Source organism: Carcharodon carcharias, chromosome 6 (assembly GCF_017639515.1).
Source record: "Carcharodon carcharias isolate sCarCar2 chromosome 6, sCarCar2.pri, whole genome shotgun sequence".
In the NCBI taxonomy this organism is placed as follows: Eukaryota; Metazoa; Chordata; class Chondrichthyes; order Lamniformes; family Lamnidae; genus Carcharodon; species Carcharodon carcharias.
Window position 1 is genome coordinate 129,312,916 of NC_054472.1, and position 23,156 is coordinate 129,336,071.

The 23,156-nt window shown below is 42.7% G+C and overlaps 1 protein-coding gene across 5 annotated transcripts in view; it reads left to right on the top strand.

Moving 5' to 3' along the window:
- LOC121278672 (NEDD4-like E3 ubiquitin-protein ligase WWP1) overlaps window positions 1–23,156 on the top strand; it is a 197,276-nt gene that overhangs the window by 96,636 nt on the left and 77,484 nt on the right. For 3 of the 5 annotated variants that reach the window (XM_041188993.1, XM_041188990.1, XM_041188994.1), the window contains exons 4-7: window positions 861–985; window positions 1,595–1,732; window positions 1,846–1,912; window positions 22,424–22,602. In XM_041188993.1, the coding sequence (XP_041044927.1) occupies window positions 861–985; window positions 1,595–1,732; window positions 1,846–1,912; window positions 22,424–22,602 (509 nt within the window). The remainder of the gene's footprint in view (window positions 1–860; window positions 986–1,594; window positions 1,733–1,845; window positions 1,913–22,423; window positions 22,603–23,156) is intronic. The other 2 variants (XM_041188992.1, XM_041188991.1) reach the window with 2 other exon arrangements.

The window sequence follows — 23,156 nt, forward strand, 5'->3', positions numbered from 1 at the left end:
TGTTAATATAACTCCTTGAGTATATATTCCTAACCCGTGCTGAGTAATATGGTAAATATGTACAACATGGAAAATTCAGCTTTTTGGAATTGTGTGGAGGCAAAATAACAAAATTATGCTTAAATGGAATGAAAACCCAGGAGGATCAAGTTTTTTTGCTGGCATTGAATTGAGGTTCTTTTCCCACTTAGCTATTTCAGTGACTTCACTGGCAGGCAGCATCTTGGAGTTTCCCCAACCAACATTGTTAGAAACGGAAGGATTGTAGCTTCACCTGTGCTGTGCCAAACTTCAACTGCCCAAGTCAGAAAAACAACAGCAAAGGCTAAGGAAAGGGTGGGGGAAATCCATGATAGAATGATCATAGATGACCAATGGATGCAGTGGGCTTGATGGATTATAAGGAGACCATTCAGCCCATCGTGTCTGCACCGGTTCTCCAAATGAGCATAATGACTCAGTGCCGTTCTCCTGCCTTTTTCCTGTAACCCTGCACATTGTTTTTATTTAAATAATAATCTAATGATTCCCTCTTGAATGCCAAGATTGAACCTGCCTCCACGACACTTCCAGGCAATGTATTTCAATTCATTGCACTAATTTGTAATGATCATGAAGTATTGACTTGTCCCTTTAAACAGCCTTCACCAGCTACATCTTCAAAATAGTACCTTATAATATTTCCTGAAAAAGAACCCCTTTTAGGTACTACAGGAGTCTTTATTTTGTTATCTTAAAATGTTTAATGCAGCCATAGCGCATGCATATAATCTTTCAGAATAACCACAAATTAAGAAATTATTGAATTAATTATGTCACACAAGCATATAAATCACAGAATTTTTTTTGTTTGCTTGCAGGAACGTAACACCACACACCAACTTGGAGTTTAAAATCTGGAGCCACCATACATTAAAATCTGACGCTTTACTAGGGAAAGCCACTTTAGACATCAGCCAAGCTTTGGAATTGCACAACAGAAAATGTAAGTTTTACAATTAACTTAAGCATAGTAGCTGCTTACTCTGATGTACCACTGAGACCCATTTGCCTTGTAGGGTTACCTGCCACAGGAAGGCTGTATTGCAGGAGGCAGCCTTATATTGTAAGTAGTCCAGCATCAGCTCCTCCTCCTTCAAACTCTGTCCCTCTGACTGTGTGGCATCTTTTACATTCATCTCTTTGACTCTCCATTGATAGTTGTGCCTTGAGCTGCCTAGCCTCCCCCATATTTAGGAATTCCTTTCTAAAAATGTCTGCCTCTCCACCTCCTTCCTTCCTTCCTTTTCGACTTTCCATAAACCCACCTTTGACATTAGCTGTTGGTCATCCCTCCTAATGTATCCTTTGGCTCAATATCTTTTTTATTTATTGTTTTTCTTTGAATACTTTGAAGTATTTTCTGTTAATGGTTACTTCTAGCTAAAAGCTCAAATTTGATGTTATCTTTTGAACGTCCTTTATAACATTTTGGTTTTCTACAACAAGAAATAAAATGTTTTATAATTCTGATTACACAGTTAAGTTACTGTTGCTGTGCATTTATAAACAAACCGACATTTTATTTTAATATCCCCACTTTGCTTTTGAATAGTGGAGAATGTTAAAGAAGTATTGAAGCTCACGTTGGAAAATAAGAATGGAGTAGTGCAAACTGGTGACCTGACTGTTTTCCTCGATGGTATGACAGTGGATCAGGAATCTGTACCTAACGGCACTGCATCAGCGACCAGTGAGTAACAGTCACTAGCCTGATGACTAGCAAAATAAATGTATATTTAATTCAAGATAGTTTGCTAGAATTTGTTAAAAGTGTATCTATTTAACTAAAATTCTTTTGCACAGAAGTTCAGCAGAATGGAGATGCCATCCATGTAAATGGAGGTGAATCCTCTACAAGGGCTAGAACAAGGTATGTAAAGTCTTTATTGAAATGTATCCTGACTGATTCATGGCCTCTTTAAATGTGATTTCGAGAGGTGAAACTAAATGTAGAAACATCTGTTGGGAAATTTGGAAAAAATTATGGTGTTTAGTGTGACTGAACAGAAAACAAGAAATGTTTAATGTTACTGTGAAAATGCACTGCAAGTACCTTGGCCATTTGTACCGAGTAATTAGTATGTTATGCCATACATTAGAAAGTCATACCATGCTGCTCAAGTATTTCGAAAAACATTATATCTTTTCTCAAATGCTTGTAACCATTAGCTTTAAAAACTTTTAAGAAATGCCTTTAAAATTAGTGGAAACCCTGTTGGTTGAAACTAGAATTTTAAAAAAATGATTTATATGCTTATTTAAATTGTGAGCAGGTGTGTGGGTAAGAGCTTATCTACTTCATGGAGAAAATAGACATAATGTAAACAAGTTTGAACTAGAATTTTGCAATAACGCTACAGCCCAAAGAGACACTAAATTGTTGCAAGCGTTGTTTAGTAAATGGATGGACAAAATATGGTCAGCGAACTATGAATGGAAGAAAATGTAGGGTAAAATTGCTTCATATATGCGCAAGCGATGGATTGTTATTGCTTTCTCAGTATGCATGCTATGCAATGGAAACTACTAACCTTGGTAGTTCAGGATTGTAATTTCATGACATTGATTTTGCACTTGATTTTTAGATCTGCACGAACCACATGAAATAATTTTTAAAACTCTTGCTCGATGAAGCATTTTATTGACCACTCTCTATTGACAATCTGTTATAGTAGTGGAAATGGCTGCTAGTCATCTTTGTGATTTGAGCTGAAGTTCTGGTTTGCAATTCCTAATATATAGTGTTCATTGAGATCTGAGTGCATTATCCAAATTCCACCATTCAAATATGATTACCTCCATTATAATTTTATAATTAGATATTTGGGAATATGTATGCTCCCTGGACATAGAAATCTTAGTGAGTAATTTTGACTTTGAGTGATGGTGTAAAATTCAGTAAGATTCAGCTGCCTGTTAAACATCTCTTCCGACTTTTGTTTCCATTGAAATCAATGATAGGTGTGAATGATTGCAGCCTGTAGTTTTTTTTAATCATTTACACTTAGCACAACCAAGGCTTCCTTTGGGCAAAACAATATACCCTTTGTAATTTGTGCATTATTCTTTTCCTTCTGATCTTCTTGATGAGGATGACAGGGCTGCCTGATCCCCAGAGTTGTGGAAATGGATCTTGAAGACACCCACGTCTCTATATTAGTAGGGAATATTCTAGTTCTTAGCTGCCTTTTCGCAGGGCACTTCTTGAGGTCTAAGTGAAATTACTTTAAGATTTAGCTTCAGTTTATTCCTCACCTGCCTTCCCAGTGACACATTGCTTCTGCAAACTCACCTGACTCTGGCCTGGTGTGCATCACTTCCCACAGTAACTCATCTTAGTGACCAAGCAAAATGATTTGGGCAGAGAGCTCCTAAATGTAGAAGTGGATTGTTGAAGGCAAAGGAAGGATTTGTAAAAGATTATAGTGCACTGGGGTCAGGAAGCCATTAAACATTTACGTGGGCAAGAATGACCAACCAGCAGAAGGTGCAAATACAAGGTGTAAAGTTTTGGATAAACTGAAGCTTGGTTACATTTGTTATGCTGAAAAACCCTACTTTGAGAGTCTGAACCTGCAGGCCTCTCAATTTCTGAATTGACCATTCAAGGATATAAAAGTCCAGGGTACGCAGCATTTGGATTTGGACACAGTACTGCTGTGGCAGTGTCTACCTTTCCATTCCAGGCTGTAGGCAGGCAGATGATAGCCTTATAGATAGAAACATAGAAAATAGAAGCAGGAGTAGGTCACCTGGCTCTTCAAGCCTGCTCCGCCATCCAGTATGATTATGGCTGATCCTCTATCTCAACGCCATACTCCTGTGCTCTCCCCATACCCCTTGCCACCTTTAGAGTCCAGAAATCTATTTCCTCCTCAAATATATTCAATGACTTGGCCTCCAGAGTCTTCTGTAGTAGAGGTTCACCACTCTGAGTAAAGAAGTTTCCCCTATCTCAGTCCTAAATGGCCTACTCCGTATCCTGAGGCTGTAGCCCCTTCTTCTAGACACCATCCCCCCCCCACCCAGGTAGGGGAAACATCACCCCTGCATCCAGTCTGTCCAGCCCTGTCAGAATTTTATACGCTTCAATGAGATCCCCTCTCATTCTTATAAACTCCAGTGAATACAAGCCTAGTCGGCCCAATCTCTCGTCATACGACAATCCTGCCACTCCAGGAATCAGTCTGGTGAACCTCCACTGCACTACATCAATGGCAAGTATACCCTTTCTTAGGTAAAGAGACCACAACTGCACACAATACTCCAGATGTGGTCTCACCAGGCCCTGTATGGCTGCAGTAAGACATCCTTGCTCCTATACTCAAGTCCTCTCGCAATGAAAGCCAACATACCATTTGTCACCTTAATTGCTTGTTGCTCCTGCATGCTGGCTTTCAGTGATTAGTGTACAAGGATACCCAGGTCCCTTTGTACATTATGATTTCCCAATAATACCCTGCCATTCTGTTTTTCCTACTGAAGTGGATGATTTAACACTAGCCACGTTGTACTGCATCTGCCATATATTTCCGTGCTCACTTAGCTTGCCTAAATTGCTTTGAAGCCTCTTAACACCCTTCTCATCACTCACATTCCCACTAAGTTTTGTGTCATCAACAAACTTGGAAATATTACATTTGGTGTCTCATCCAAATCATTGATATATATTATGATTAGCTGGGGCCCAAGCACTGATCCCTGTGATAGCCCACTCATCACTGCCTGCCACTCCAAAAAAGACCCATTTATTCCTACTTTCTGTTTCCTGTCTGCTGACCAATTCTCAATCCATGCTAGTATATTACCCACAATCCCATGTGCTTTAGTTTTGCACACTGACCTCTTATGTGGGACTTTATCAAAAGCTTTCTGAAAATCCAAATACACAACGCCCACTGGTTCTCCCTTATCTCTTCTGCTAGTTACACCCTCAAAAAATACTCCAGTAGGTTTGTCAAACATGATTTCCCTTTCATAAATCCATGTTGATTTAGAAAATATCAATGGGATTAGACAAAGTGTCTTGTTATCACATCCTTTATCTTTTAGACTCTAGCATTTTCCCTACGATTAAGGCTAACCAGTCTGTAATTCCCTGTTTTCTCCCTCCTTTATTAAATAGTGGAGTTACATTTGCCATCCTCCAATCTGTTGGGAGTGTTCCAGAATCTACAGAATTTTGGATGATGATAAACAACACATCTACTATTTCCATGGTCACTTGCTTTAGCACCCTAGGATGTAGATTATCAGGCCCTGGGGATTTATTGGCTTTCAGCCCCATTAATCTTTCCAACACTTTTTTTAGTAATACTAATTTGTTTTGATTCCTCCTCTTCACTAGACTCCTGGTTCTCTAGTGTTTCTGAGAAGTCACTTATGCCCCCCCTCCGGGGGAGGGGATGGTGTTAGTGGTATTGTCACTGGACGAGTAATCCAGAGGCCCATGGTAATAATCTGGGGACCCGGATTCGAATTAAAGTCTAATGATGACCATTAAACCGTTGTCTATTGTTGTAAAAACCCATCTGTTTCACTGATGAAGGAAATCTACCGTCCTTACCTGGTCTGGCCTACATGTGATTCCAGACCTACAGCAATGTGGTTGACTCTTAGAAATGCCCTCTGAACAAGGGATGGGCAAGAAATGCTGGCCTAGCCAGCGCTGCCCACATCCCATGAATGAATTTTTTTAAAAAAATCATCCAAAGGTCACTGACTTCTCTCTAACCAGAAGCATGAGGAGCGAGCATGTGACTTTGCCATGGTGCAGGATACATTAACTGTACACTCTTGGCTTTGTGGGTGCACATCTCAATGGTGAGATGTACCAAAACCACAATGGGTATGACTGACTCAATGTACAATTGGTGTGCCCACCATGTTAGTGAATGCCAGCTGTCCTGATAGTGGCCGTGATTCGTTCATTCTGTGCTAGCCCAGCGACTTCCAGCCACCACCTGAATTAGAGGGTGGGTGCTTGGTGACAAAAGCTACCTGATCTGCAGCTGGCTGATGACTTCACAGCAATGTGGTTGACTCTTAAATGTCCTCTGAAATGGCCTAGAAAGCTACTCAGTTGTATCAAACCACTACAAAGTCTCAAAAAAGGAAGGAAACTGGATGGTCCACCTGGCATCAACCTAGGCACTGGAAACGACAATGGCAAACTCAGCCCTATTGACCCTGCAAAGTCCTCCTTAGTAACATCTGGGGGCTAGTGCCAAAATTGGGAGAGCTGTCTCACAGACTAGTCAAGCAACAGCATGACATAGTCATCCTCACAGAATCATATCTTAGGGATAATGCCTCAGACACCCCCATCATCATCCCTGGGTAGGAGAGACCCAGCAGAGTGGTATACATTCGGGAGGGAGTTGCCCTGGGAGTCCTCAACATTGACTCCGGACCCCATGAGGTCTCATGCATCAGGGCAAACATGGGCAAGGAATCATCCTGCTGATTGCCCTGTACCGCCCTGGCGTGCCCGGCTGGCCCCCCCCTCAAATGATGAATCAGTGCTCGTCCATGTTGACCACCACTTTGAGGAAGCACTGAAGGTGGCCAGGGCGCAGAATATACTCTCAGTGGGGGATTTCAATATCCACCACCAACAGTGGTGCGGTAGCACCACTACTGACCGAGCTGGCCAAGTCCTAAAGGACATAGCTGCTAAACTGGGCCTGCGGCTGATGATGAGGAAACCAACAAGACAGAAAAACACACTTGACCTCATCCTCACCAACCTGCCTGCACAGTCATTGTGAAGATGAAGTCCTGCCTTCACATTGAGGAGACCCTCCATTGTGCTGTGTGGCACTACCACCGTGCTAAATGGGTTAGATTTCAAACAGATCTAGCAATTCAAGACTGGACATCCCTGAGGCGCTGTGAGCCATCAGCAACAGCAGAATTGTACTTGAATACAATCTGTAACCTCATGGCCCAGCATATCCCTGACTTTACCATTACAATCAGGCCAGGGGATCAACACTGGTTCAATGAAGAGTGCAGGAGGGCATGCCAGGAGTAGCAGCAGGCATATCTAAAAATGAGGTGTCAACCTGGTGATGTTATAACACAGGACTACTTGCATGCCAAACAGCATAAGCAGAAGTGATAGACAGAGCTAAGCGATCCCACAACCAATGGGATCAGATCTAAGCTATGCAGTCATGCCATATCCAGTCGTGAATGGTGGTGGACAATTAAACAAGTCACTGGAGGAGGAGGCTCCACAAATATCCCCATCCTCAATGATGGGGGAGCCCAGCTCATCAGTGCAAAAGGTAAGGCTGAAGCATTTACTACAATCTTCAGCCAGGAGTGCCAAGTGGATGATCTATCCATCTTTTAAAGGAAGTGGCTGCAGAGATAGTGGTGGCATTGGTCGAAATATTCCAGAACTCTCTGGATACTGGGAAGGTCCCAGTGGATTGGAAAACTGCTAATGTGACACCCCTGTTCAAGAAGGGAGGGAGACAAAAAGCAGGAAACTATAGGCCTGTCAACCTAACATTTGTCATTGGGAAAATGCTAGAGTCCATTATTAAGGAAGAAATAGCAGGGCGTTTAGAAAAGATTAACGTTATCAAACAGAGCCAACATGGTTTTGTGAAAGGGAAATCATGTTTGACAAATTTGCTAGAGCTCTTTGAGGATATAACGAGCAGAGTTGATAAAGGGGAACTGGTAGATGTAGTGTATTTGGATTTCCAGAAGGCATTCAATAAGGCATCACAAAGAAGGTTATTGGACAAGATAGGAGCTCATAGTATTGGAGGTAATGTATCAGCATGGATTGAGGATTGGTTAACACACAGAAGACAAGGTCAGGATTAAGGGACCTTTTCCAGGTTGGAAAAACGTAACGAGTGGCGTGTCCACAAGGATCAGTCCTAAGGCCTCAATTATTTACTATCTATATTGATGACTTGGAGGAAGGGGGCAGAGTGTAATGTATCCAAATTTGTCGACGATACAAAAATAGGTGGGAAGGCATGTTGCAATGAGGACATAAGGAATCTGCAAAGGGATATAGACAGGTTGAGTGAGTGGGCAAAAACTTGATAGATGGCGTTTAATGTAGGAAAGTGTGGGATCATTCATTTTGGGAGGAAAACTCAAAAGGCAGACTATTATTTAAAAGGAGAGAGACTCCAAAAAAGTGCAACATAGAGGGATCTAGGTGTTCTTGTGCATGAAACAAAAATTTAGCATGCAGGTGCAGCAAATAATTAAGAAGGCAAATGGAATTTTGGCTTGTATTGCTAGGGGGTTGGAGTTTAAAAATAGGGAAGTCTTGTTGCAACTGTACAGGCTGTTGGTGAGGCCGCACCTGGGGTACTGTGTACACTTTTGGTCCCCTTATTTAAGAGAGGATATGCTGGCATTGGAGGCAGTTCAAAAAAAGATTCCTGGGATGAAGGGATTGACTGATCAAGAACGTCCAAACAGGTTAGGCCTTGATTCATTAGAGTTTAGAAGAATGAGGAGTGATCTTACTGAAACTTACAAGATTCTGAAGAAGCTTGACGAGGTAGATGTTGAGAAGATGTTTCTACTAGTGGGGGAATCTCGAACTAGGGGACATAGTTATAGAATAAGGGGACACTCATTTAAAACTGTGGTGTGAAAGAATTTCTTCTCTCAGGGTAGTGAATGTCTGGAATTCTCTGAGTTGTGGAGTATTTAAAGAGGAGGTAGATAGATTTTTGAAATATCGGGGAGTTGAGGGTTATGAGGAGCTGGCACGAAAGAGGAGTTGAGGCCTGAGACAGGTCACCCATGATTTTATTGAATGGCGGGGCAGGCTTGAGGGGCCAAATGGCCTGCTACTGCTCATATTTCTTATGTTCTTTAGTTCTTATCTCAGCCTCCTCCAGAGGTCCTCATCACCACACATGCTAGTCTTCAAACAATTCAATTCATTCCACGTGATATTAGGAAATGGCTGAAGGCACTGGGTGGTGTAAAGGCTTTGGGCCCTGACAATATTCCGGTAGTAGTACTGAAGACTTGTGCTCCAGAACTAGCTGCACCCTTGGCAAGCTGTTTCAGTACAGCTACAACACTGGCATCTACCCAGCCATGTGGAAAATTGCCCACGTATGTCCTGCACAGAAAAACCAGGACAAATCCAACGCGGCCAATTACTGCCCCATGGGTCTACTCTCAATCATCAGTAAAGTAATAGAAGGGGTCATCAACCGTGCTATCAAGCGGCACCTGATTAGCAATAACCTCACTGACACCCAGTTTGGGTTCCGCCAGGGCCACTCAGCTCCTGACCTCAACAGCCTTAACTCAAAAATGGACAGAAGAGCTGAACTCCCGAGGTGAGGTTGGAATGCCTGCCTTTGACTTGAAGGCCGCATTTGACTGAGGGTGGCGTCAAGGAGCCCTAGCAAAACTGGAATCAATGGGACACAGGGTAGTGTCCTCGGTCCAACCACCTTCAGCTCCTTCATCAATGACCTTCCTTCCATCACAAGGTCAGGAGTGGGGATGTTCGCGGATGATTGCACAATGTTCAGCACCATTTGCTACTCCTCAAATACTGAAACCGTCCATGTCCAAATGCAGCAAGACCCGGACAATATCCGGGCTTGGGCTGACAAGTGGCAAGTAACGTTTGCACCACAAATGCTAGGCAATGGCCATCTCCAGCAATAGAGAATCTAACCATCGCCCTTGAAATTCAATGGCATTACCATCACTGAATCCCCCACGATTAACATCCTGGGGGTTACGATTGAGCAGGAACTGAACTGGACTAGCCATATAAATACTGTGGCTATGAGAGCAGGTCAGAGGCTAAGAATCCTGCCATGAGGAACTCACCTCCTGACTCATCAAAAGTTGCCAACCATCTACAAGGCACAAGTCAGGAGTGTGATGGAATACTCCCAACTTGTTTTGATGAGTGCAGCTCCCAAAATACTCAAGAAGTTTGACACCATCCAGGGCAAAGCAGCTTGCTTGGTTGGCACCGCATTCACAAACACTCACACCCACCCACCACCGACGCACTGTAGCAGCAATGTGTACCATCTACAAGATGCACTGCAGGAATTCACCAAGGGTCCTTAGACAGCACCTTCCAAATCCACGACCACTACCATCCAGAAGGACAAGGGCAGCAGATAGATGGGAACATGACTACCTGGATGCTCCCCTCCAAGCCACTCACCATCCTGACTTGGAAATATACTGCCGTTCCTTCATTGTCGTTGGGTCAAAATCCTGGAACTCCCTTCCTAACAGCTCTGTGGGTGTACCTACACCACTTGGACTGCAGCAGTTTAAGAAGGCAGCTCATCACCACCTTCTCAAGGGCAGCTAGGGATGGGCAATAAATGCTGGTCCAGCTGGCGAAACCCACATCCAATGAATGAATAAAAAAAAGTAGTTGTATAACTGGTCCGCTATTTCCTTGTTCTCTATTATAAATTCTCCTGTTTTGGACTGTAAGCCTCCTATATTTGTCTTCACTAATCTTTTTCTTTTTATGTGCTTATAGAAGCTTTTACAGTCCGCTTTTATGTTCCTTGTAAGTTTACTCTGATACTCATGTTTTTCCTCCCTTAATCAATCTCTTGGTCCTCCTTTGCCGAATTTTAAACTGCTTCCAATCTTCAAGCTCGCTACTTTTTCTAGCAACTTTGAGTCCTCTTTGGATCTCATTCTATCCTTAATCTCTTTTGTTAGCCATGGTTTGCTACTTTCAATGTTGTGTTTTTGAGCAAGAAAGGAATGCAGAACTGTTGCAATGCATACCTTCGTTCCTTAAGTATCAGCTGTTGCCTTCCCACCGTCATTTTGATAATGTTCCCCAACCTATCTTAATCAACTCATGCCTCATACCTTCATAGCTTTCTTTAAGACTTAGGACCCCAGTTCCAGATCAGACTGCTTCACTTTCGATCCCAATGAAGAGTTCCATCATGTTACGGTCACTGTTCCTTAAAGGACCCCGCATAACAAGATTACTAATTAACCCCTTCTCATTGCACAATACAGAATCTAGAATAGCCTGTTCCCTTATTGATTCCTTGATGTACTGGTCTAAAAAAACCATCTCATGCAAACTCCACTTCCGCCACATTATTATTGCTAATTTGGTTTGTCCAGTCTATATGCTAACCCTTGTTTCCTCTGCCTTCCACTTTTGTTCTCTACTTTTCTGTCTGTCTTTCCTATCTTTATTTCCCTCTCTTGGTCTCCTGCTCAGGTTCCCATCCCCCTGCTTGTCAAAAATCAGAGCCCTGCCATGCAATTACTACCCCAGCGTAATTTTAAGTCAGATTGTGCTATGTTTCGGTTAATGCCAGTTAAACTTTGTGCCATTACAGGAGCAGTGTGATTGTGTTTCTTTCAGTGAGAATTGTGTATATTACTTTTCAACGAAATAATTTCTATTTAAAAGCTTTGCTTTCTCTTCTACTTGTTTGCACTGCTAAATCACCTGAACTCAACCTGGCAGTGCTATCTAGAAAAATAGGAGCTGTGACAACAAGTGTTATCTATTAGCAAAGGGTCATATGTCGCTGCAGTTTCAGGATACACAGTACAACACTGGAATGTGATGGAGGAGGCCAGGAATTCAGTGTGCCAAATCATGGCATTGGAAATTACCAAAATAATAAAAATGGCATGTAAAGACTTTTGATTAATGTTACATTGTTGTGGGCACTGTCATATTGGTTTAGGACTGTTGCTTCTTAGCTGTTAGTAGGGCGGTTTGATCCAGCAGAATTACTGGAACAATGGTGGGTGTTGCAGAGCATGTGGTGAAGGAGGAACCGCACTGACATTCTGAGAAAGGCAATATGTTTTGTACCTGTAGAGTCACTGCCACTCCCATGAGGCTGAAATTTGGCACAGCCATTATAAGACCGTAAGACATAGGAGCAGAAATTAGGCCATTCGGCCCATCGAGTCTGCTCTGCATTCAGTCATGGCTGATAAGTTTTTCAACCCCATTCTCCTGCCTTTTCCCCGTAATCTTTGATCCCCTTACCAATCAAGAACCTATCTATCTCAGTCTTAAATATACTCAATGACCTGCCCTCCACAGCCTTCTGTGGCAATGAATTCCATAGATTCACCACTCTCTGGCTAAAAAAGGTTTTTCCTCATCTCTGTTCTAAAAGGTCTTCCCTTTACTCTGAGGCTGGGCACTCGGGTCCTAGTCTCTCCTACTAATGGAAACATCTTCATTACGTCTACTCTATCCAGGCCTTTCAGTATTCTGTAATTTTCAATCAGATCCCCCCTCATCCCTTCTAAACTTCATCGAGTATAGACCCAGAGTCTTCAAACGTTCCTCATATGTTAAGCCTTTCATTCCTGGGATCGTTCTCGTGAGCCTCCTCTGGACCCTCTCCAGGGCCAGCACATCCTTCCTGAGATACGGGGCTCGAAATTGCTCACAATATTCTAAATGTGGTCTGACCAGAGCCTTATAAAGCCTCAGCAGCACATCCCTGCCTTTATATTTTAGTCCTCTTGAAATAAATGCCAACATTGCATTTGCCTTCCTAACTACCAACTCAACCTGCAAGTTAATCTTAAGAGAATCCTGGACTAGGACTCCCAAGTCCCTTTGCACTCCAGATTTCTGAATTCTCTCCCCATTTAGAAAATTGTCTATTCTTCCCACCAAAGTGCATGACCTCACACTACCCCACATTGTATTCCATCTGCCACTTCTTTGCCCATTCTCCTAACCTGTCCAAATCCTTCTGCAGCCTCCCCGCCTCCTCAATACAACCTGTCCCTCCATCTATCTTTGTATCATCTGCAAACTTAGCCAGGATGCCCTCAGTTCCTTCATCTAGATCATTAATGTATAAAGTGAAAAGTTGTGGTCCCAACACTGACCCCTGTGGAACTCCACTAGTCACCAGCTGCCATCCTGAGAAGGACCCCCTTATCCCCACTCTCTGCCTCCTGCCAGACAGCCAATCTTCTATCCATGCTAGTATCTTGCCTCTAACACCATGGGCTCTTATCTTACTGAGCAGCCTCCTGTGCGGGCACCTTGTCAAAGGCCTTCTGCAAGTCCAAGTAGATAACATCCATTGGCTCTCCTTTGTCTAACCTACTCGTTACCTCCTCAAAGAATTCTAACAGATTTGTCAGGCATGACCTCCCCTTGATGAAACCATTCTGACTTTGCCCTATTTTATCATGCACTTCCAAGTATTCTGAAATCTCATCCTTAATAATGGACTCTAAAATCTTACCAACGACCGAGGTCAGGCTAATCGGCCTGTAATTTCCCATCTTTTGCCTCACTCCCTTCTTAAACAGGAGGTTACATTAGCGATTTTCCAGTCCTCTGGGAACCTCCCTGACTCCAGTGATTCCTGAAAGATCACACTAACACCTCCACTATCTCTTCAGCTATCACCTTCAGAACTCTGGGGTGTAATCCATCTGGTCCAGGTGATTTATCCACCTTCAGACCTTTCAGTTTTCCTAGCATCTTCTCCTTGGTAATGGCCACCATACTCACCTCTGCCCCCCCCCCCCCCGGCTTTCTTGAACTTTGGGGATGTTACTTGTGTCTTCCCACCGTGAAGACTGTCGCAAAGTACCTATTCAGTTCCTCCGCCATTTCTTTGTTCCCCACTACTACTTCACCAGCCTCATTTTCCAGTGGCCCAATGTCCACTTTTGCCTCTCTCTTACCCTTTATATATCTAAAAAAATCTCTTGCAATCTTCTTTTATATTACTGGCTAGTTTACCCTCATATTTAATCTTCTCCCTCCTAATTTCTTTTTTAGTTGTCCTCTGTTGGTCTTTGTAGGCTTCGCAATCCCCTGGTTTCCCACTGCTCTTCACTGCATTGTATGCTTTTTCTTTAGCTTTTCTGCTATCCCTGACTTCCCTTGTCAGCCATGGTATGCCTCGTCCTCCTTTTAGTATGCTTCTTCTTCCTAGGGATGAATTTTTGCTGTGTCTCCCAAATTACTCCCAGAAACTCCTGCCATTGCTGTTCCACTGTCTTTCCTGCTAGGCTCATCTCCCAGTCAATTCTGGCCAGCTCCTCCTTCATGCCTCTGCAGTTGCCTTTATTCAACGGTAATACCATTACATCTGATTCCAGCTTTTTCCTCTCAAATTACGGGGTAAATTCTATCATGTTATGGTCATTTCCTCCTAAGGGTTCCTTTGCCTTAAGCTCCCTTATCAAATCTGCCTCATTACACATCACTAAATCTAGAATTGCCTATTCCCTAGTGGGCTCCACCAAAAGCCATCTTGTAGACATTCCACAAATTCCTTTCCTTGGGATTCACTACCAGCCTGATTTGGTAGGTTGCATATTTGAATCCCCCATTATCACTGTAACCTTGCCTTTCTTACACACTTTTTCTATCTCCTGGTGTATTTTGTGCCCCACATCCTGACTACTGTTCGGAGGCCTGTACATAACTCCCATTATGGTTTTTTTACCTCAACTCTACCCACACAGATTCTACATCATCTGACCCTCATTTCTTGCTATCGATTTAATTTCATTTCTTATTAACAAAGCCCCCTCTGCCAACCTGCCTATCTTTTCGATAGGATGTATATCCTTGGATATTTAGGTCCCATTCCTGATCCCCTTGCAGCCATGTCTCCGTGATGCCCACCACATCATACCTGCCAATTTCAATCTGTGCCACAAGTTCATTTACCTTATTCGTACACTGCGTGCGTTCAGATACAACACCTTCAGTCCTGTATTTCCCGTACCCGTTCTCATTGTCGTCCCTTTATCTGATGTGCTTGAAGTTAGCTTCCTAGCCCTTTCCAAACACTCTGTCCTATTTTGTGTTCAGGAGACTTTAATAGCCTCTCCTGGGCTCTCCTTTCTTTTCAGTTTTTTCATAATTTTTCATGAAGTTGAATCCACCCCCCACACGCTAACCTGCTGCTTTATTTCCCATTAGTCATACTTCTTGGAGTTTTACCCTTCCCTCCCTCCCCACTTTCTAGTTTAAAGTCCTTTTGACCACCGTATTTACCTCTGCTGAGTGCAGACTGCAGAAGACGATGACACTTTCAAAGCCCCTTTGAAAGTTTGAAGACATTGAGGAAAATGAGTAAAGATGGGAGAACCTTGACTTCAATAGCACGACATTGTTGGTGACTTTGACGAATGTATTCTTAGTACTATGGAAGTAGTAGAAGCCAGATTGGAGGATGTAGGAATAAGAAGGATTTTACCGACGGGATTTTAGTTCCAAGGCAAAAACACATTGCCGATCTTTGGAGAAAAAGGAAACATTAGAGATCAGGTGGCATTTGGAGGGATTGGAAGGGTTAACAGTGAGTTTCTGCAGGAAGCTGGGTGTAGCACCCTATTATAGACACAGGTTGATAATATCAGCAAACACAGAGCTAAAGAAATTAAATTTTGTAGTCAAAAACTGCCAGGTGAGAGAATCGGAGCAGCATGTTTCATGAATTGGATGTTTTTTGAGGGGGAAATGGAGAATAGAGTAGGTGAGAACTTGGTTGGAGAGGAGGATCGAGAGCTGAGTGTTGAAGTTAATTAGGTTGAACAATCAGTGGAGACATTGCAAATGATTTTGAATTTTGACACCATGTAGTCCATGAATTCCTCCCATTTAAAACTTGAGATGAGGGCGTGTGTATGTGTTTTTGCTCATAAAGGAGGGAAAACTGACACATTAGTTTGTGCTGGTGAGGATATTGGAACTCTGCCTATCTTCTATGATAATCTTTGGAATAGTGGCATTGCAATTTAAAATGTTGCAAGCAAATGTGGCACTTGTCAGCAAGGTAGTTGAAAACCACGTTGGGCTTACAGCCAGTGGATTTAAGGTTGCAGAGATATATGTTATACCAATTGAGCAATGAAAGTGGGAGACTGGCAATAACTTTCCTTTCTCCAAAAAATAATTGATTTCTTAATGGGGTAGTGGTCAGTTTGTAGTGCTCCACTACTGAACCGTGGGGGCACTGAAGATAGTTCTAGCATCCCTAACCCTGTCCAACTGTGAACTGTAATTCTTTATAATTCAGCACAGACTGAAAATCAAAACTGGGACTTTCTAGGTCTGTAAGGCTTGAGTATTTATTAACTTAACTGTTTTGATTCTCTTCTGTATCTTTCAATCCTTAATATGCTGTATGTATTATTAGCATGTTTAATTGTCTGTTGTCATAGAATTATTGATAGCACGAAAGAGGCCACTTGGCCCATCAAGCCTATGCTGGCCCTCCGTAGAGCAATCCAGTCAGTCCCATTCATTCCACTCTATCCCCGTAACCCTGCATGTTTATTTCCTTCAAGCACCCATGCAATTTTCTTTTGAAATCATTGTCTCTGCTTCCACCATCTTCGTGGGCCACGGGTTCCAGGTCATTACTACTTGGCGCGTAAGAAGCTGTTCCTCACACTGCCCCCCCCCCACCTTGTCTTTTCTTGCCCAAAACCTTAAATCTGCGTCCTCTAGTCCTAGTACCATCAGGTAATGGGAGCAGCTTTTCCTTGGCTACTCTATCCAAACCTGTCATAATCCTGTACAACTCATATCAAATTTCCCCTTAATCTCCTTTGCTCCAAGGAGAACAACTCCAGCTTCTCCAACCTTAACTTGTGGCTAAAATTTTCCAAATCCTGGAACCATTCTAGTAAATCTTCTTTCTCTTTTAAGGAACTCCCATCCTCCATAGAGTGTGGTGACCAAAACTGGATGCTATACTCCAGTTGTGGCCTAACCAGAGCTTTATAAAGGTTCAGCATAAATTTCTCTGCTTTTGTACTCAGTATCTCAATTTATGAAACCCAGGATTCTCTTTGCTAACCATTCTCAATATGTCTTGCCACTTTTTAAAGATCTATGCACATTGCCCCCCCCAACGGACCTCTCTCTTCCTGCATGCTCTTTAGAACTATGCTGTTATGCCTATAATGTTTCTCCCTATCACTTATGCCAAAATGCATCACCTCACACTTCTCTATATTAAATTCCATTTACACGTGCCTGCTCAATCTGCTAGCATATCTACGTCCTGTTGCAGTTGATTAGTATCATCCTCACTATACGCCACTCCTCCAAATTCAGTTTTAAAAACATCTTTCAAGTGTATTTATTTTATCTCCTCCAGTTTTGTTTTTTGTTGAACCTTTGCTCCTCTTTGACATCTTCCAGTTAACCCATGTCTGTCTATCTTTGCTTCTTTATCACTCTACTTCTGACTTTATTTAATGACTCCCCCTACAGATGTCTTTTTTTCCCTGCTCCCTTTCATTATTTATTTCCTTAGGGTAAAGGTGAGTTGCTTATTGAAATTTACATACTGATTTCACTCTTTAAGAATTTAGGTAACTCTATTTCTAGTAGCTTGTAACTAACTCTTCCTTAACCTGGTACAGATATGAGAGCAAGGCAGACCATGGAATGATCATGGGAACAAAGCTGAGAACTAGCATACAAAAACTAGCATACTAGACAAAAGAACTTGCTGTAACCTGTTGTATGGTTAAATGTGACATTTAAATTTGAAATGCCACATATTGTAGTACATTGCTGCTATGATGATGATGATGGAGTGGTTGCTAAACTATACATTGGGAAAAATTTTTTGATTTTAAAAAAAAATCCCTTAAGAACTTGTTTTACTAATGAAAGCAAAAGGTTGAATCTTTTCAGTTTCCTTAACATCTTGAGCACAATACTTCGCCTCAAATGAGTGGACACCATGTGCTCCTCTCCAGGGGCACCTGGGTGTGAACTTAGCTGCGGAAGAGGGGCAGACACTCGGGCCGAATGACTTCCTCAACAGCCCACTGCCTGGAACTATTAATGGCTACCTTGGCCAGGCCCAGGAGCAGGCTAGCAAGGAGCTCCTCTGCTCTGCCCACGCCCCCTCTGCACCAGGCGGCCAAAGATCAAGAGCCATGGGGCTGATGTTTAGCAAAAATTTGAGGAGCAGCCCCTTCAAATAGCTGAAAAGGAGTTACAACCTCACACAATCTATACAAACATGGAACATGGACTCCTCCAGGCTGCAGAAAATACAGGCGGCCTGGGAGTCCATGAACCATCTTAACCTTCTGTTGCATGGGACTGCGGCGTGCAACACCTTTCACACCAAATCCCCATGTAAAGAGCACTCCACTGGGGCCCTTCAGATGACAGGGCAGAATGCCACAGTGCGTCCAGATGATTGGCGAGGGCAAGGAAGTGAAGGGTTGTGCATAAGAGTGTAAAGGCAATACCTCCATGCGGAATGAAAAGGCACAGAGGGAATTTCCGTGAGACAGCACAAACTGTGGGGCCAAGGTTCCCGAGGGTGGTTTTGGGACCTAGAGCCAATTTAAAATTCTGTCCAATTGGGGGTCAGCTCACATGCTCGAGCTGCCTCGACACTGCGAGTGCAGTTGGGACCGAGCACCACAGTATTAAGGCTGTGGGTGGCTTTGGCCGCGAGCTGTGCATCAGTAAATGTGTGATGTGCAAGTTGTGTCGTCGTCCAACCCATTCCTCCACCATCCAGCATGTCCCTAATCTGGGCATTCAGCAGCTCGATCCTCTCTTCCACCAGCCACATGAGCCCACACTGTGGATGTGCAGATCCCTGAGCAGCAGTTCTCAGACACTAGCCACTACTCATGACAGGAGAGAGCTCCAACGCAAGGCAATCATGTTCCAGACTTTGATCAGTTCCTGGTAAAAGACAGGCAATTCCTGCAAGGAGGCATGGAGACCTCCCAGGTCCATAAACAGCAACTGCAGGTCATACTTGAGGCTGTGCACCAGGCAGAAGAAATACGTCACTAATGCACACCATCAGGGAGGGGGTGCGACATATGCTCTCCCCTATTTCTACTCTTTTGAGTAACAATACAACCAAATAAAAAAAGTCCAATTAGACTAGTTGATAGCCCCTTAAAGGGCATTAATGAAAAATGTGCTCCAAGTACTTAATTAAACAATGCCCTTCACCTGTATATCCTAACAGTCAAACACTCCTTTCAAGTGAAGCAGCATTTCACTTGCATCCCCCAACTTAGTCTACTCCATTCATTGCTCCCAATGCGGTCTCCTCTACATTGGAGAGACCAAACGTAAACTGGGTGACCGCTTTGCAGAACACCTGCGGTCTGTCCGCAAGAATGACCCAAACCTCCCTGTCGCTTGCCATTTTAACACTCCAACCTGCTCTCTTGCCCACATGTCTGTCCTTGGCTTGCTGCATTGTTCCAGTGAAGCCCAACGCAAACTAGAGGAACAGCACCTCATCTTCCGACTAGGCACTTCACAGCCTTCCGGACGGAATATTGAATCCAACAACTTTAGATCTTGAACTCCCTCCTCCATCCCACCCGCTTTCTGTTTCTTCCCCCTTCCTTTTTTTTCCAATAATTTATATAGATTTTTCTTTTCCCACCTATTTCCATTATTTTTAAATCTTTTATGCCCCCCCCCACCCCCACTAGAGCTATACCTTGAGTGCCCTACCATCCATTCTTAATTAGCACATTTGTTTAGATTTCACCAACTTCAACACCTCTGTGTTCTTTTGTCTGTGACATCTTTTGATTATCTGCTCCTATCACTGCTTGTTTGTCCCTACCACCACACCCCCCTCCACTTCTCCCCCCCCTCCCCCCGACCTTAAACCAGCTTATATTTCACCCCTCTCCTTGGATTCACCTAGTTCTGTTGAAGGGTCATGAGGACTCGAAATGTCAACTCTTTTCTTCTCTGCCAATGCTGCCAGACCTGCTGAGTTTTTCCAGGTAATTCTGTTTTTGTTTTGAGTACAATTAACATACAGAGTCTGTAAAATCTGCTCTGTGTTTCTGAAGAAAGTGATGACAGCCATGCTCAAAACAGTGACAACAGAGAAATGGTATTTTCAAGAGCTGGGGATCAAAAATTAACAGAATAAAGTACAGCAAAATGTTACTTTTTCTGAGTACCATGCCATTGCAGCAAGAAAACTAAAACAACACAAATCACATACTTGACCGCTCTGTTATAAAAATGATAGGTTACTGCTGCATATTACAGCCCCGCTTATCCAAAATGCACACCAGCAAACAGAGATAAAAACAAAAAAACTGCGGATGCTGGATGCTCCTCCACATTGGAGAGACCAAACGTAAACTGGGCGACCGCTTTGCAGAACACCTGCGGTCTGTCCGCAACAATGACCCAAACCTCCCTGTTGCTTGCCATTTTAACACTCCACCCTGCTCTCTTGCCCACATGTCTGTCCTTGGCTTGCTGCATTGTTCCAGTGAAGCCCAACGCAAACTGGAGGAACAACACCTCATCTTTTGACTAGGCACTTTACAGCCTTCCGGACTGAATATTGAATTCAACAACTTTAGGTCTTGAGCTCCCTCCTCCATCCCCACCCCTTTCTGTTTCTTCCCCCTTCCTTTTGTTTTTACCAATAAATTATATAGATTTTTCTTTTCCCACCTATTTCCATTTTTAAATATTTTTAAATCTTTTATGCTCCCCCCACCCCCACTAGAGCTATACCTTGAGTGCCCTACCATCCATTCTTAACTAGCACATTCGTTTAGATAATATCACCAACTTTAACACCTATGTGTTCTTTTGTTCTGTTGTCTGTGACATCTTTTGATGATCTGCTTCTATCTATCACTGCTTGTTTGTCCCTACAACCACACCAGCCCCCTCCACTTCTCTCCCCCCACCCAAACCGCGCCCCCCCACACACCCCTTAAACCAGCTTATATTTCACCCCTTTCTTGGATTCACTCAAGTTTTGTCGAAGGGTCATGAGGACTCGAAACGTCAACTCTTTTCTTCTCTGCCGATGCTGCCAGACCTGCTGAGTTTTTCCAGGTAATTCTGTTTTTGTCACCAACAGACCCTGCTGAACCATTAATAATACACAGTTGGAAAGATGTAATCCTTCCAATTATGCTATAAATCAGGAAGTAAATGTTCTATAGTGCCACCTTCTTCAAAGTAAAATACTGTCGTATGTTAGGAACAAATAAAGAACATAACAAATGATCACAAAATAAGTTTTAATGCAAAGTAGGTTTGGGAGCAGGCTGTGATTAAGAATGGAGAGAAAAATGTTACCATGGCAATAGGCAACATTGAATCAATCAATAACAACTTGTATTTGTACAGCACCTTTCCATAGCAAAACATGCCAAGGCACTTCACAGGAGCTTTATAAAATAAAATTTGACACCAAGCTACATGAGATATTAGGGACAATACCAGAGTCCTTGGTCAAAGAAGTAGGTTTTAAGGGGTGTTTTAAAGGAAGGAAGAAAGGTAGAGGAGGGGAGAGATTTAGGAAGGGAACTCTGGAGCTAAATTCCTTGATAAAAACACAATGAATTTAAAAGTTAATAGTTTCTTTCTTAACTATCTTATCACCTATCTTTCTTATCTTTTTTGACATTTTCCTGCTATTGTTTATCTACTTTGCTTTATTCTTCATAAGTTGTTTTGGTTCTGCCTCTGTGCCCTTCAGCTTATTTCTACTTTTTTTTCTTTTGAGTAGGTGATGTGAGAGAAGGCACTTAGAGAGTATTTTTATGTGGTAGATGCAGGGAAAAGTTTCTTGAATCCACATTATCTGATATTATTTCATGCCACCAATATTCCATCCTGTTCACTTATGCATTCTCTATGCTTTTGACTATTAGTGGCACTGATATTTTTTTTAAAGTGTATCCTTCAACACATGGAATACTTATATGTGAATAATGTATTCTATTTCCCCAGGCAATGAGGGAGTATTTAATTCATGTACAAAGGTGCCTTGGGCTCTGATTTGTGAGCCATATTGTCATGGAAAGTAGCAGGACTTACCCACTCTTGCTCTGTCAGTTGCTTTGAAGAAGAGTCTCGTGGACTTGAAACGTTAACTCTGTCTTTCTCTCCACAGGTGCTGTTAGACCTGCTGAGTTTTCCCAGCATTTCTGTTTTTGTTTCAGATTTCCAGCTTGCGCAGTATTTTGCTTTTGACAACACTCAGTTGAGTTAGCTGACCACGGTCATGGTGAAACTATAATCGGTTAGGAAGAGGAAAATTAGCCATAGTTCTGGGTGTTGGTTAGCATTTAGTCACCCTGTTGGAAGTGTGTACATGTGGATATTGGATGAGGACTGGATTGGAGTAGGCTATAGTCACTTTTCTTGGATGGATAGCGCATATAATGGAACTGCAACAAAGAGTAACACCTTCAGATAGGGAGAAAAAAAGTTTAGTGTATGAAGGTTATATATTTATTAAAGAGGAATAATGTCTGAATTATAATTTGAACAGGAATTTTATTCAACAGTGATGTTTGTGGTAGCTTCTAGTGTGTTAACTTGAAATATCTTTTTTTTTTAAAGATCCAACACCGAAACCTCCAACTGTGCAGATAGTCCATCAACAAGTTCTTCACGGCAGTCTGCTTCCAGTTCTCCGATTGTGAATGGAGAGAGTAATCATTCTCCTTGCCATTTAGCTGCCAGGCCTAAAAGTACAATAGCGCCAAAAAGCTCTACCACTCAAGGTACCGGCAGTACTGGTAAGAGTTTGTAGGCAGTTTGATAAGTGTCAAGAGAGATATGTATTTACAATAGTGCCTTTCACGACAAAAACAAAAATACCTGGAAAAACTCAGCAGGTCTGGCAGCATCTGGATAGGAGCACAGTTAATGTTTCGAGTCCGAATGACCCTTCAACAGAACTAAGTAAAAATAGAAGAGAGGTGAAATCACGATCCCAGGATGTCCCAAAGCTATTGACAGCCAATTAAGTACTTTAAAGTGTCAACACTGTTTTACTAGAGGAAACATGGCAACCATTTTGCGCATAGCTAGATTTCACCAACAGCAATGTGATAAAGATAATCTGCTATAGCGATTGAGGTTGAGTGGTTCAGATCTAGAATGCACTACCTGAGAATGCTGGAGGCAGAATCAGTTGTAGTTTTCAAAAGGAAATTGGATAAAAATCTGAAGAGAAAAGATTTGTGGGGTAATGGGGAAATATCTGCAGAGCGAGACTAGCTGATTTGCCCTTGCAGAGTTCTGGCATGAACACAGTGGACTGAATGGCCTCCTGTGCTGTAACCATTCT